Here is a 16,199-nt window from a genome sequence, read left to right as displayed (position 1 = left end):
GGGGCACGCTGTGGGCACTCAGCATTGCAGGGGGAACGCTGTGGTCATTCTGCATTGAAGGGGGGCACGCTGTGGTCACTCTGCATTGAAGGGGGGCACACTGTGGTTACTCTGCATTGAAGGGGGGCACGCTGTGGTCACTCTGCATTGAAGGGGGGCACGCTGTAGTCATTCTGCATTGAAAGGGGGCACGCTGTGGTCACTCTGCCCTGAAAGGGGGCACGCTGTGGTCACTCTGCATTGATGGGGGCACGCTGTGGTCACTCTTCATTGATGGGGGCACGCTGTGGTCACTCTTCATTAATGGGGACAAGCTGTGGTCACTGCATTGAAAGGGGGCACGCTGTGGTCATTGTCCATTGAAAGGGGGCACGCTGTGGTCACTGTGCATTGAAAGGGGGCACACTGTGGTCACTCTGCATTGAAAGCGGGCACGCTGTGGTCATATATATGTATAAAACAATAAATATTGTATTGCTTTTCCTGTTTTTTTTGTGCACTACAGATAAAATATGCGCATTGTAATTCATTCATATTTTTTTTCAAACTATAGTCCGGCCCCCAACAGTGTCTGAGGGACTGTGAACTGGACCCCTGTTTAAAAAGTTTGAGGACCCCTGCTCTAGAATGTCTCTTATCTCTGTGCACATGCGCAGGATTTTGTTGTTAAAAGCTTGCTATGCTGAACCTGATTGTTAAAAGCATCTTCTACATATGCCCTTTTGACAGTGAACACCTATTTGGGGGCCTATCTTGATAAATTCATCACGGAAGCCTGCCCAGAAGCCCCCTCACAATGAAGGGGCTCCTTCACTTTTCATCATGGTGGAACATCTGTTGGTCTTTTCACCTGCCATGATGGGTCATTTGCCTTCTAATCTGACAGTTTCATATCAAAAGAAAGCAGATTTAATGGCCACCTTGCATCACCTGCAAGCACGAGGCGAGGTTGTACCAGTTAGTTCAAAATATTTTGAAGGTTTCTATTCAAATCTATTCATGATTCCAAAACTAAATAGGAGCATCTGCCCCATACTGACTATTCTGCCGACCCAGAAAATTGATATCATGGGTTACCTAGACGACCTACTGACGACCTACTGAAGGACTTCACAGCCAAAACTGGCTGGATAATCATCCAAAGTTTGTTTATCTGCCCTCAAACCGTGTGGAGTCAGCCCAAGCCTAAATCTTCCTCCCTCAGGAGAAGATTGTTTTCTAAGGTCCACACGCGGATCCCCAGATCAAAATGGTATCGCCAGCTTTTCTTCTCTATGAAAGTTCTATGCTTGATAATAGCCTCTTTTGAGGCACTTCTATGCGCCCATCTTCAATCCAACATGCTCATGACATGGAACAAGCAAAACCATTTCTTGGCTCGTCCAATGCTTCTGAAGAAAAAAGATATTCCTGCGCTCAAATAGCTTATACATACTGTATATGTAACTAAACAGTTGCTAAAGGGGTGTCACCACATGTTAACAATAATTATTCTGAATGGACCTTCTGCACACCAGTGGCGGCTAGTGAAGTTTTAAGATGAGGGGGCGCAAGACCCCGCCCTTCCATTTTGACCCCTCCCATTTCTCATAAGCCCCACCCCTTATAGACTCCACCCATTTTGTCCCCTGTATTTTGCTTGCGTGAACCAATTCTCCCAATATATCACATATTAAGGGGTCCATCAGTACTAGTATATCCCATAATAGGGAACAGGGGCCCTATTATGGGATATACTGTGAGAGACATCCTATTATGGGATACATGGATTGAGAGTGGCACAAACCCCACAGTACAGACCCCCCCAGCACAAACCCCTCAAGCACAAATCCTGCACAAACAACTCAAGCACAAACCCCACAGTACAGGCCCTCTAGCATAAACCCCACAGTACAGGCCCCTAGCACAAACCCCACAGTACATGCCCCCTTCAATATAGTGACCAGTATAAATGCCCCCTTTCAATGTAGTGATCAGCATACATGTCCCCAATGCAGTGACCAGTATACATGTCCCCAATGCAGAGCTATGCGTGCGTGCCTCCAATGCAGTGACCACCAGTGTACATGTCCCCAATGCAGAGCTATGCGTGCGTGCCTCCAATGCAGTGACCACCAGCGTACATGTCCCCAATGCAGAGCTATGCGTGCGTGCCTCCAATGCAGTGACCACCAGTGTACATGTCCCCAATGCAGAGCTATGCGTGCGTGCCTCCAGTGCAGCCAGTGACCACCAGTATACATGTCCCCAATGCAGAGCTATGCGTGCGTGCCTCCAGTGCAGCCAGTGACCACCAGTATACATGTCCCCAATGCAGAGCTATGCGTGCGTGCCTCCAGTGCAGCCAGTGACCACCAGTATACAGGTCCCCAATGCAGAGCTATGCGTTTGTGCCTCCAGTGACCACCAGTATACATGTCCCCAATGCAGAGCTATGCGTGCGTGCCTCCAGTGACCACCAGTATACATGTCCCCCAATGCAGAGCTATGCGTGCGTGCCTCCAGTGCAGCCAGTGACCACCAGTATACATGTCCCCCAATGCAGAGCTATGCGTGCGTGCCTCTAGTGACCACCAGTATACATGTCCCCCAATGCAGAACTATGCGTGCGTGCCTCCAGTGACCACCAGTATACATGTCCCCCAATGCAGAGCTATGCGTGCGTGCCTCCAGTGCAGCCAGTGACCACCAGTATACATGTCCCCCAATGCAGAGCTATGCGTGCGTGCCTCCAGTGACCACCAGTATACATGTCCCCCAATGCAGAGCTATGCGTGCGTGCCTCCAGTGACCACCAGTATACATGTCCCCCAATGCAGAGCTATGCGTGCGTGCCTCTAGTGACCACCAGTATACATGTCCCCCAATGCAGAACTATGCGTGCGTGCCTCCAGTGACCACCAGTATACATGTCCCCCAATGCAGAGCTATGCGTGCGTGCCTCCAGTGCAGCCAGTGACCACCAGTATACATGTCCCCCAATGCAGAGCTATGCGTGCGTGCCTCCAGTGACCACCAGTATACATGTCCCCCAATGCAGAGCTATGCGTGTGTGCCTCCAGTGACCACCAGTATACATGTCCCCCAATGCAGAGCTATGCGTGCCTCTAGTGACCACCAGTATACATGTCCCCCAATGCAGAGCTATGCGTGCGTGCCTCCAGTGACCACCAGTATACATGTCCCTCAATGCAGAGCTAGGCGTGCGTGCCTCCAGTGCAGCCAGTGACCACCAGTATACATGTCCCCAATGCAGAGCTATGCGTGCGTGCGTGCCTCCAGTGCAGCCAGTGACCACCAGTATACATGTCCCCCAATGCAGAGCTATGCGTGCGTGCCTCTAGTGACCACCAGTATACATGTCCCCCAATGCAGAGCTATGCGTGCGTGCCTCCAGTGCAGCCAGTGACCGCCAGTATACATGTCCCCCAATGCAGAGCTATGCATGCGTGCCTCTAGTGACCACCAGTATACATGTCCCCCAATGCAGAGCTATGCGTGCGTGCCTCCAGTGACCACCAGTATACATGTCCCCCAATGCAGAGCTATGCGTGCGTGCCTTCAGTGCAGCCAGTGACCACCAGTACATATGTCCCCAATGCAGAGCTATGCGTGCATGCCTCCAGTGCAGTGACCACCAGTATACATGTCCCCCAATGCAGAGCTATGCATGCGTGCCTCTAGTGACCACCAGTATACATGTCCCCCAATGCAGAGCTATGCGTGCGTGCCTCCAGTGACCACCAGTATACATGTCCCCCAATGCAGAGCTATGCGTGCGTGCCTCCAGTGCAGCCAGTGACCACCAGTACATATGTCCCCAATGCAGAGCTATGCGTGCGTGCCTGACAGAGCAGTGTACTTACCTGGAGGCTGGAGCCCTGTGAGTCACGGCGGCTTCTCCCTCTCCTCTTCTCCGGTCTCCGCTCCGCTCCGCTCTCTGCAATGCCGGTGCCACCGTCACTTCCGCCGTGACCGTCCGTCCACCGCGTTCAGTGTCCACTCCAGTCGGTGCGGCAGCGTGACTGACGCACGCAACGTCAGCAGGATCAGCATGGGGCCATGGGATGTCCTGGATGATGATTGGTCCAGGCTGTAGACTGGACCAATCACAGCCAGGATATCAGGAAAGTGGGGGTGTCCTAGCGCAATGACTTGCGCCCAGGTTACGCCCCCAGAAGGCAGCCAATCGGCGCCTCTTCTGGGTCGTAAACCCCACCCCCCCCATAGCCACCACATAGGCCGGTGTACCAGCGAACACAATTTTTTTTTTTTCAAAACTTTATTTGTTCTTTTTGTAATTTTTTTTTTCTTTTTTTTAGGTGTAGGGGGGGCGGCGCCCTGGCGCCCCCTATGCACGGGCCGCCACTGCTGCACACTGCTATAACCCCTTTCTAGCAAACATTGCATAAAAACAGGGATTTTTAGTTCACAAACATTGCAATACATGTTTTAACTGGCCAACTGCACAAAAGTAATCCTCCTCTGGCCAGTCCCTAATCTACTCTGCAAAATGCAAAATACTTGCTTATAGCATACATCATTTGACATAGACCAATATGTGGCAGATAGACACAAGTTATAGGAGAGCTACAGGTTCAAATAGAACTATAGGCAAAACTTTTTTTTTTAAATTCTGGATAGAGTAAGGAAGGGCTATAATAACCCCTGTAAGGTTTAATTTTGCCCTTTGCGTACCATTGAGGGGGATTTACCTTCACTTCATGTCCCACAGCAAAAAAGGAAGTGAGAAAAAAATCCTGCAGATTAAGGGAATCTCTGTGGACCCTCCAGACCACTAGAACTTTCCCATTGTAAGGTTTCCCCTTAATTACCTTTTTGGGTACAACAAAAAAATGTGGTATTTTCTTTTGTTTTCAACAATAACAGTAAACAGGACAAATATATACAGTATCTCACAGAAGTGAGTACACCCCTCACATTTTTGTAAATATTTTATTATATCTTTTCATGTGACAACACTGAAGAAATTACACTTTGCTACAATGTAAAGTAGTGAGTGTACAGCTTGTATAACAGTGTAAATTTGCTGTCCCCTCAAAATAACTCAACACACAGCCATTAATGTCTGCACTGCTGGCAACAAAAGTGAGTACACCCCTAAGTGAAAATGTCCAAATTGGGCCCAAAGTGTCAATATTTTTGTGTGGCTATTATTTTCCAGCGCTGCTTTAACCCTCTTGGGCATGGAGTTCACAGGTTGCCACTGGAGTCCTCTTCCACTCCTCCATGATGACATCATGGAGCTGGTGGATGTTAGAGACCTTGCGCTCCTCCACCTTCTGTTTTAGGATGCCCCACATATGCTCAATAGGGTTTAGATCTGGAGACATGCTTTGCCAGTCCATCACCCTTACCCTCAGTTTCTTTAGAAAGGATTGGCTGTCTTGGAGGTGTGTTTGGGGTCGTTATGTTGAAATACTGCCCTGCGGCCCAGTCTCCGAAGGGAGGGGATCATGCCCTGCTTCAGTATGTCACAGTACCCTGTTGACATTCATGGTTCCCTCAATGAAGTGTAGCTCCCTGAGTCCTGGCAGCACTCATTCCGCCTCAGACCATGACACTCCCACCACCATGCCTGACTATAGGCAAGACACACTTGTCTTTGTACTCCTCACCTGGCTGCCGCTGAAGTCAGTCTACAGTCTACTGTTGAAGTCAGCGCCCAATAGGCTTAGACGCAACGCGTATAGGGGGCGGAGCCTTCCCTGCTGCTCGGTGTATCCTCTCAGCTGTGCGATCTCATTGTTACAAGCATGACTCCAAGTGGCTGTTTGTGAGTATATTGATTTTAATAAACGGCTGTTACCAGCTTATCCGCACAGAGAGCATTAGATTTCTTTTTGCTTCTTTGCTTATGTGGTGATCTCTATGTGCCCTGTGTGAAAGTGGCACCATCGCTGTTACCTTGTCCCTATGCATCCGTCTGAGACCTCCTTATCATTTGGTGACATCTGCCTGTGACCCCAGAGGGGTAAAAAAGCTGTTTTTGACTCAGTGTTCTGGGTCAAATCTTAAGGTGAGAGGCTTTGATCTCTGGTGGCAGAGTGAAGCACAATACCATATATTAATCACTTTTGTGGTGGCCATTACTTTGAGGATTGGAATGCACCTATTTATGGACATTTAATTTCATAATTTTGAGTGTATGCATATATTGATTTATTGACGCTCTCTTTTTTTTTTTTTTTGTGTGATATTGGGAAGCACTTATGATTTAAGGTCATTGAGTTTGCTTATTATTTACACATATTGTCATTATACACAATATTTTTTTTTTTTTTTTTTTTTACATATTCACTATTCATTTTTCTGGCGCAGCACCTGTTTGTTTTGAATGTCTTGGATGTGGCCTGGGCAATTAGGGTGTACCTGGCAGCTACGGAGTCTTTTAGGAAGTCAGACTCTCTATTTGCACTCACGGACGGACCTCACTAAGGCTTGTCCGCTGCTTCTGCGACCATTTCCAGATGGATCAGACACACAGTGATTCAGGCTTATTTCGTCAGGGGTCAGGTTCCACCTTTCCCTGTTCCCTGTCTCCTGGGCTTTTTGTCCTCAAGTGTCAGTGACGCAGGTTTTGCAAGGCAGCCACCTGGTAGTCAGTGCACACTTTTACAGAGTTTTTTGTAAAGTGGTTGTGTTGGCATCTGGGGATGCTTCTTTTGGCCGCAAAGTTTTGCTGGCTGCTGTTTAAAGGACCTGGTCCTCTTTGAGGGTGTATTGTTTTTCAGGTGAGCTCCAGTTGTTTATGATTGAGCTCTATGTTACCTGGTTGGCTATGGTTAGCCTTGGGAATTTGTTTCTGATGTTTTCCCACCCCTCATGTTTAACACTGCTTTGGGAAATCCCAAAGGTTAAGAAGAATCAGGAACTGTGTCCATAAATGAACAAAAGAGAAACTGAGATTTTTGACTTACTGTAAAACACATTTCTCTAATGTTCATTGACAGACACAGCACCCACCATTCTGTGGAGTTGGCTTTTTTCTTACACTGCTTGTAACAAAACTGAGTGCCTATAGCTGAGAGTGGGTGTATACCTCCTGGGACTGCATATAGGCAAAGGCAAGCTTTATCCTGCCTAGTGCCCTACTCCTGTAGGGGGCAGCATAACCAATGGTAAAGAAAAATCAGGAGCTGTGTTCGTCAAGAACATCAGAGAAATGGATTTTACGGTAAGTCAAAAATCCAATTTTTTAGTTTACATATATTGCAATACACGTTTAAGCTGGCCAGCCAACTTCGTCAAAGTTCCCCAATGCTTCTGTCCTGGAATTGGGAAAGGCCTTCCTTCACATACCCTGGAAAGTGTTGACTACAAATGCCAGTCTTACAAGTTGGGGCATAATGTACAGTTCCCTCACTGTCCAGGGAACCTGGTCTCCAAAGAAGTCAAAACTTCCCATCAGCATTCGGGAACTAAACACCATCAGCTTATCGCTGCAACACTGGACCTCTCTTCTGCAAGCTCAACCAGTAAAGGTACAATCAGTCAAGCTGTTCTTAAAAAAAAAAAAGAAAAGCCTGATACTCTCCTGGGTGGAAACTCATATTCCAGCTCTTTTGGCTGTCTGCATCCTTGAAGTGGACAATTGGAAGGCAGACTTCCTAATGTGTCACTGTCAATACCTAGACCCAGAAGGTGTGGTCTTATCACACAGAGATCTTTGAAAATCGTTGTCATAGGTGGGGAAAACCAGATGCGTGGCCAATATCAGGGATCCCCTAGCCTTCACATTAGATATTCTAGTGATTCCTTGGACTCCGATGAAGATTCTTCCTTGACTGCTATGTTAAATAGAGGAGTAAAGGGTTCCAGTGATTTTCCATGTACCAAACTGACCCAGGAGAACATGGCACATATACATACCCAGACTTCTTGGCCTATTCCAAAGCGGGCAGACTTGTTGGCCTAAGACCCCCTGTCCAATCCTCCTTCCCAGTCGCTGTCTTTAATGGCTTGGCTGTTGAAACCCAAGTCCTAAAGGATAGGGGTATTTCTGACTTATTTACACTTTACTGAGAGGAAAAAAGAAATCCAATTCCTAAAAGATTTACCATTGCACATGGAGGGCTTATTCTGCATGGTGTGAAGGCAGTAGGCCGAGTCCCAGTGAATTCTCACTTGTATCACTTATATTTTTGCATCTCTTCAGTTTTATTTTGACCAGGGTCTGGCCCTCAATACACTTAAGGGACAGATTTCTTTCTTATTCATTCTATTTCAGAAACCTCTTGCTTTGCAATCCCTAATCAATACTTTTTCTTTAGGGAGTTGCTCATATAAACCTCCTAATTGAACCTCCTGTGTCACCTCTTCATGCTAACCTCCTCCTTTCTGTTCCCTTTGGACCTGTTCAAGACATACCATTGGACCGCTTGTAAAGCCCTGTTTCTTATATTGAACAACGACAAGATGTTTGGTACACCACATCCTTTCCAGCTAGCTTCCATCTACCGTTCATGCAACAACTGTTCAGCACCATTTTTAAATTGTCATCTTAATAATAAAGTTTACCTGTTTTAGATACCGCTGTCTAGTGTGAACATTAAAGGCTCAAGACTTTCATCTGCATATATGGACAGCATTTGAGCCCATTATATATTGCTATCTATACATACAATATTTTCCATGGGAGTCGTTTGGAGCGCCTGTACAGTGTCTTTATGAAAGTGCACAGTCTATTTGCCTGTAGTAAATCAATCCCTGAATTTCTTTGTTCTACCTGTGGGCATCCTTCTTCCCACTCCACCATCGCTAAGTAGATCATACAACTTATCGCCAGGGCCTACGCTCTTATGGAAAGAGTTCCTTCTTTTTCTATCAGAGCCCATTCTACCATGCTGTTGGTGTCTCTTGGGCTTTTCAGCTTCAAGCATCTGCTTCCCAGATTTGCAATGGACCACTTGGTCCCCTGTTCACATGTTCTCTGTTCACATGTTCTCTAAGTTCCACCAGGTTGATGACTAGGCCTTGACTGTTGTTGTGAACCTGTCTGCTTGGTTACGTCCCATGGTCTATGAATACAAGTCCTGTTTCCTGTATTGTAGAATTAGGATGATAGGATTTTGACTTACCTGTAAATTCCTTATCCTAGAGTACAATACAGGACACAGGCCCTTCCCCTCTGTGTCTTGATCATTCATTACTTCTTGCTAAAAAAAATGGAATCTCACAGAGTAGGCTGTGTTTTTGGGTCTACTTGTAATTTTCATGTATTTTTCCTTGAAGGTAACCATCACTTATACATTTCTACTAAGTATGGAGAATATAGTTTATCCATCAGGGGAGCAACGCATTATTTGGTGTGCTAGAATAAAATGGGAATTTTAGTTGGAATATTTTCCAGATGAGGTCCTTGCTGAATAAAGCAAGCCAGCGTGTGATGCAGCTTGCCAGTGTTTGTTAAAATATATCTTTAAGCATAAGCACTGAAATCTACAGGGAAAGGTTACTTGATGAGATATAAAGGGGTCATAATACAGGGGCCTGTAACTTGTAGTTACTGCTCTGCGATTGTTCATGTTTTCCTTGCCAGACATAGACATGTGATTTTTTTTTATCCTGAGTCAGTGGAATAAGGCACTTATATGGTGCTGACCAGGCATGTATCATACATACCGTATATGACAGGGGGGAAAATATTTATCCTTGAGGTACATAAAAGTTTGTGAACTGTGAGAGCAGGGAAAATATGGAGTAGTTTTCTTCCAGGAACTGATTCTATGTAACTTGGAAGATTCTTTACAAACAATCTGAATATATTAGAAATGCACAACATTTAAAATTATACTTATGATATAGCATTGTAGAAGATTGAACCATGGATCATCTGGTTGCCTTGTGGGATCTGGAAGACCTTTTTTGCATGTTGGAGTAAATAAGATTATGCTTTATAATATTTTTATGTCTTTCTCTTGATTAGGGTTCTCCGGGTGCAACTTTTTTTTTTTTTTTTGTGGTTGAATGTTTAACAATGCTTTTCTAATAAATAATTTCAAATTATTTTTTTTTTATCTCTTTTTATGTTTGACTGAAAATAGTTGGGCTATCACCGCTGCATGGTTGGATGGCTGTTAAATAGAACTGCAGGTTATCCCACAGTGTATCCCAGTTTAAGCTGTGGTTCAAATCATGTTGGAATTGTAGACTACAAACAGCGAACAAACCTCAGCGAGACGTGGGATGTCTACTGTTATCGTTCCAAAGGTTTGTATACCTTCAAATATTCAAAATATTAACCCTTCAAATATTCATCTACTAGCTCCAGGGCCTGACTGGAGCCCGCAGGAACATAACAGGTGACTGCTGTATATAATACATCTAGTTACAGAATTATTTTTTATTCTGTCTTCTTTTCTTTTTTTGATGGGTTAACCTGGCCATATATGTTGCAATCAGATTTAACAATGTTCTTTTGTTCTATCAACAATTACATTTTTCGAGAGCCCCCCGTTTAAATACAAATTGGGTGGATTTTTTTAGGTAGAGCTTCCACTACATGGTTTTGATAGGAGACTAAATAGAAACTGCACACACACAATCCTTTTTTCTTCTGCTATTCCAAAGCCTATTATGTTACATTTATTTATTACAGCTACTTATATAGCACCGACAATTTACACAGTGCTATATATATATATATATATATATATATATATATATATATATATATATATATATACAGTGCATTGCGAAAGTATTCGGCCCCCTTGAACTTTTCGACCTTTTGCCACATTTCAGGCTTCAAACATAAAGATATAAAACTGTAATTTTTTGTGAAGAATCAACAACAAGTGGGAGACAATCATGAAGTGGAACGAAATTTATTGGATATTTCAAACTTTGTTAACAAATAAAAAACTGAAAAATTGGGCGTGCAAAATTATTCAGCCCCTTTACTTTCAGTGCAGCAAACTCTCTCCAGAAGTTCAGTGAGGATCTCTGAATGATCCAATGTTGACCTAAATGACTAATGATTAATAGAATCCACCTGTGTGTAATCAAGTCTCCGTATAAATGCACCTGCACTGTGATAGTCTCAGAGGTCCGTTTAAAGCGCAGAGAGCATCATGAAGAACTAGGAACACACCAGGCAGGTCCGAGATACTGTTGTGGAGAAGTTTAAAGCCGGATTTGGATACAAAAAGATTTCCCAAGCTCTAAACATCCCAAGGAGCACTGTGCAAGCGATAATATTGAAATGGAAGGAGTATCAGACCACTGCAAATCTACAAAGACCTGGCCTTCACTTTCAGCTCATGCAAGGAGAAGACTGATCAGAGATGCAGCCAAGAGGCCCATGATCACTCTGGATGGACTGCAGAGATCTATAGCTGAGGTGGGAGACTCTGTCCATAGGACAACAATCAGTCGTATACTGTACAAATCTGGCCTTTATGGAAGAGTGGCAAGAAGAAAGCCATTTCTTAAAGATATCCATAAAAAGTGTCGTTTAAAGTTTGCCACAAGCCACCTGGGAGACACACCAAGCATGTGGAAGAAGGTGCTCTGGTCAGATGAAACCAAAATCGAACTTTTTGGCAACAATGCAAAACGTTATGTTTGGCGTAAAAGCAACACAGCTCATCACCCTGAACACACCATCCCCACTGTCAAACATGGTGGTGGCAGCATCGTGGTTTGGGCCTGCTTTTCTTCAGCAGGGACAGGGAAGATGGTTAAAATTGATGGGAAGATGGATGGAGCCAAATGCAGGACCATTCTGGAAGAAAACCTGATGGAGTCAGCAAAAGACCTGAGACTGGGACGGAGATTTGTCTTCCAACAAGACAATAATCCAAAATTTAAAGCAAAATCTACAATGGAATGGTTCACAAATAAACATATCCAGGTGTTAGAATGGCCAAGTCAAAGTCCAGACCTGAATCCAATTGAGAATCTGTGGAAAGAACTGAAAACTGCTGTTCACAAACGCTCTCCATCCAACCTCACTGAGCTTGAGCTGTTTTGCAAGGAGGAATGGGCAAAAATTTCAGTCTCTCGATGTGCAAAACTGATAGAGACATACCCCAAGCGACTTACAGCTGTAATCGCAGCAAAAGGTGGCACTACAAAGTATTAACTTAAGGGGGCTGAATAATTTTGCACGCCCAATTTTTCAGTTTTTTATTTGTTAACAAAGTTTGAAATATCCAATAAATTTCGTTCCACTTCATGACTGTGTCCCACTTGTTGATTCTTCACAAAAAATTACAGTTTTATATCTATATGTTTGAAGCCTGAAATGTGGCAAAAGGTCGCAAAGTTCAAGGGGGCCGAATACTTTCGCAATGCACTGTGTATGTATATATATATATATATATATATATATATATATATATATATATATATATATATATATATATATACACTGCTCAGAGAAATAAAAAGGAACACTTTTAATCAGAATATAGCATTAGGTCAGTTAAACTCCTGGGATATTGATCTGGTCAGTTAAGTAGCAGAGGGGGTTGGTAATCAGTTTCAGCTGCTTTGGTGTTAATGAAATTAACAACAGGGGCACTAGATGGGCAAGAATGAGATGACCTTCCAACGGAATGGTTTCACAGTTTTTTCTGACTGTTTTTCACTAGTTTTTCATTTGGCTAGGGTCAGTGTTACTACTGGTAGCATGATGCAATACCTGCACCCTATAGAGGTTGCGCAAGCATTCCAACTCCTCCAGGATGGCACATCAATATGTGCCATTGGCAGAATGTTTGCTGTGTCTCCAACCACAGTCTCAGGAGCATGGGGGAGATTCCAGGAGACAGGCAGTTACTCTAGGAGAGCAGCAGAGGATCAACAAAGGTCCTTAACCCATCATCAGGACCAGTATCCTTTGTGCAAGGAGGAACATGATGAGCACTGCCAGAGCCCTACAAAATGACCTCCAGCAAGCCACTGATGTGAATGTCTCTGACCAAACAATCAGAAACAGACTTCTCTAGTGGGCCCTGTTCTCACTGCCCGACACCATGGAGCTCGATTGGCATTCACCATTGAACACCAGAATTGGCAGGTCCGCCACTGGCACCTTGTGCTTTTCACAGATAAGAGCAGGTTCACCCTAAACACACGTGAATGTGACAGACGTGAAGGGGTCTGGAGAAGCCGTGGAGAATGTTATGCTGCCTTTAACATTGTTCAGCATGGCCAGTTTGGTTGTGGGGAAGTGATGGTCTGGGAAGGCATATCCATGGAGAAATGCACAGACCTCTACAGGCTAGACAAGGGCACCCTGACTGCCATTTGGTATTGGGAGGAAGTCTTTGGACCCATTGTCAGACCCTACGCTGGTGTAGTGGATCTTGGGTTTTTTCAGGTGCTGGACAATGCCCGGCCTCCTGTGACGAGAGCATGCAGCCAGTTCCTGGACGATGAAGGAATTGATACCATTGAATGCTCGCCTGACCTAAATCCAATAGAACACCTTTGGGACATTTTGTTTTGGTCCATCTGATGCCACCAGGTTGCACCTCAGTCTGTTCAAGAGCTTAGAGATGCCCTGGTCTAGATCTGGGAGGACATACCCCAGGACACCATCCGTCGTCTCAAAAGGAGCATGTTGTCAGGCATGCATACAAGCACGTGGGGGGCCATACAAACTACTGAGTACCATTTTAAGTTGCTGGAAATAAATTTCAGCAAAATGGTTTAGCCTGCTGCATAATTTTTTCACTTTGATTTTCTGGGTGTCTTTGAATTCAGCCCTCTGTAGGTTGATAATTTTCATTTCCATTAAACGATGTGGCATCCTTTCGTTCCTAACACATTACCCAGTCCATATCAGTATACGGTAGATATCCAGCATGATATTTTCCCCATTGAGATTTGATGTGTTGTTAAGGTGTTTCTTTAATTTGAGCCGTGTATATTGTACGTTTGCATCAGTACCTGCCCTTAAGAGGCTTACAATCTAAGGTCCCTAACTCTCATTCATACATACACATACTAGGGCCAATTTAGACAGGAGCCAAATAATCTACCAGCATATTTTTGGAGTGTGGGAGGAAAGTGAAGTACCTGGAGGAAACTAACGCAGGCACAAGGCGGTACATGCAAATTCCAGGGTAGGTTGTACCGCGGTAGGCATTCGACCCAACAACCCTAGTGTTGCCAGGTGGAAGTGCTAGCCACTTAGTTTTCCTTTTTAAGGCCAATTTTTTTTTTTTTTTTTTTTACTTTGACCTGGTGATCCTACCACTTACACATTTCCTATCCTGGGTGACAATGGTTAAAAAAAAAAGAAAAAAAAGGAGTGTATATATGGGGGAGTAGTGTTGTCACATTAGACCAGAACATTGTCACCCTTGACACTCAGCAGGTAAAGTCTTGGAAGTGCACTGCTGAACATTACTCTATTATTGAGGGTACTTTCTACTTCCATGGAAGTTGAAAACTGCTTTAAATTATACAGCATGTCAAGTAAGCCAAGTATGGAATTTCTGGTGTGGATTCTTCTGTCCCAATAATTTGGGGAAACAATATTTTACTAATCTTAGACCTAAATTAAAATGTACTTGATAAGCTGTACAAGAAACTATAAATCAGTTAACTATAAGAGGGACATTTAGGTTTGAAAATATCTTGGAATCCATAAATATATTCTTGTTTTCTAGATGCAGAATGTGAATGTCCTGATGAATATGTAGGCGATGGCAGCTTCTGCAATGGAAACCTGCTGGAAGTTTTGGAGGCATATTCTAAAGCATCCACATTCTATTCAGTGAGTTTTCTTTCTGTTATGTAATTTTGTCTGAATACATGAAATACTATTCATATACATTACTGTGCCTAAATCTGGTGTCAACAAAGAAATGGTCCCATCAGGGTCATAACTATAGAGGTCGCAGGAGTTGCAACTGCAACCCGGCCCAACATTTTAAGGGGTCCCTGTGGCCCCCCTGTTGGATTTGTCTACTGCTAGATAGGAAGGGCGGTGCGACTTATAGAAGAACCTATCCCCTCCATTATCCAGGTGGATAATGGAGTGTATCGGCTTTTTAATAAGCAGCGCCGCCCCTCCTATCCAGCCTTGGGCCCTGATCCATTGATGTTTATAAGGAGTCATTGTTCCGCCTCTCAGCTTTGTCCCCGTGACTAAGTCTTGCTTCCTGGCCGAAAATGTTTTCTTTGCCACAATGCATTGCCAAGCTCTGGAGCGAGTATAGTGTGTCCTCCCTGTCATACTGCCCAACCCCCTCCTAACATACTGCCCCCCTCCCTTCATACTGCTCCCCCCCTGTCACAATGACCCCCCCTCCTGTCATACTGCCCCCCCATCACAATGGCCCCTCCCTGTCACACGGGCCCCCTCCTGTCACACGGCCCAGGTCACCTTCCCCTGTTACACTGCCCTCCTCCTGTCACAATGCCTTCTTCTTTTGTCACATTGCCCAGGAGTCCCAGGAAGTGTATTTAAATCTGCATTGTGTGGACAAAAATCCTTGAACTGGCTTGTTTTTTTTTTTAACAGGTTACTTGTTTCCTGCTGCCCCCGGGCCCCTGTGTGCTCCTCGCTCTGCCGACAGCACTGCTGGCTTCCCCTTCTACAGGGGATGCTTTCAGGATGGAGAGCAGGCGAAAGGGCAGTCACGACCTCTTCCTTTTCTGAATGGACACATTGGGTGTAAACAGTGTTTACTATGCTTCAGTTTGTGAATGAATGGGAAGTGCTGTACAGATCTATTCCTGTCCATTCATTCTCTGCAGTTGAGGCTGCAGAGATGGGGATTGAAGGCTGTGTCCTCAATCTTCTTTCTCTATCTCAAAGGTAAAACATCAGAGGTGTGTTTTAGACCCCTGAGATCTCACCAAAACCACCCAACGGGGTTCCTAAAAAATTATATTGTAAAAATTAATAAAAATAAAATGGTAAAAAATAGTTTAAAGATAAAACAAAACAAAAATTAAAAACTACTGAGCCGTCCTCTGCTCTACTGACAATGTCCACTGCTATACTGACTGACCCTATGCACAGTCCTACTGACACCAGAACATGCAAAAGGGATCCACTGTGGACCGTAATAAAGGGCCCTGCAATGGGAGTAAAGTGGAAAGGGCCCTCATAGAGAAGAGACCCGGCCTGGGGACCTTCATGGTTTCTTGCACCGGGGCCCTGAAGGTTCTAATTATTCCTCTGGGTTCCATCGCGGTTTGTCATCTTGTCA

At 44.7% G+C, this 16,199-nt stretch overlaps 1 protein-coding gene across 1 annotated transcript in view; it reads left to right on the top strand.

The window, feature by feature from the left end:
- STAB1 (stabilin 1) overlaps positions 1-16,199 on the top strand; it is a gene marked incomplete at its 3' end in the record, with an annotated part of 476,721 nt that overhangs the window by 414,529 nt on the left and 45,993 nt on the right. The window contains exons 61-62 of the mRNA XM_082266286.1: positions 10,068-10,233; positions 14,649-14,755. Of these exons, the coding sequence (XP_082122412.1) occupies positions 10,068-10,233; positions 14,649-14,755 (273 nt within the window). The remainder of the gene's footprint in view (positions 1-10,067; positions 10,234-14,648; positions 14,756-16,199) is intronic.

This window comes from Pelophylax lessonae (assembly GCF_965119305.1).
Source record: "Pelophylax lessonae genome assembly, chromosome: 8".
NCBI lineage: Eukaryota > Metazoa > Chordata > Amphibia > Anura > Ranidae > Pelophylax > Pelophylax lessonae.
The sequence above is the reverse complement of the archived record's forward strand: the minus strand, read 5'-3'. Positions and strand labels throughout refer to the sequence as shown.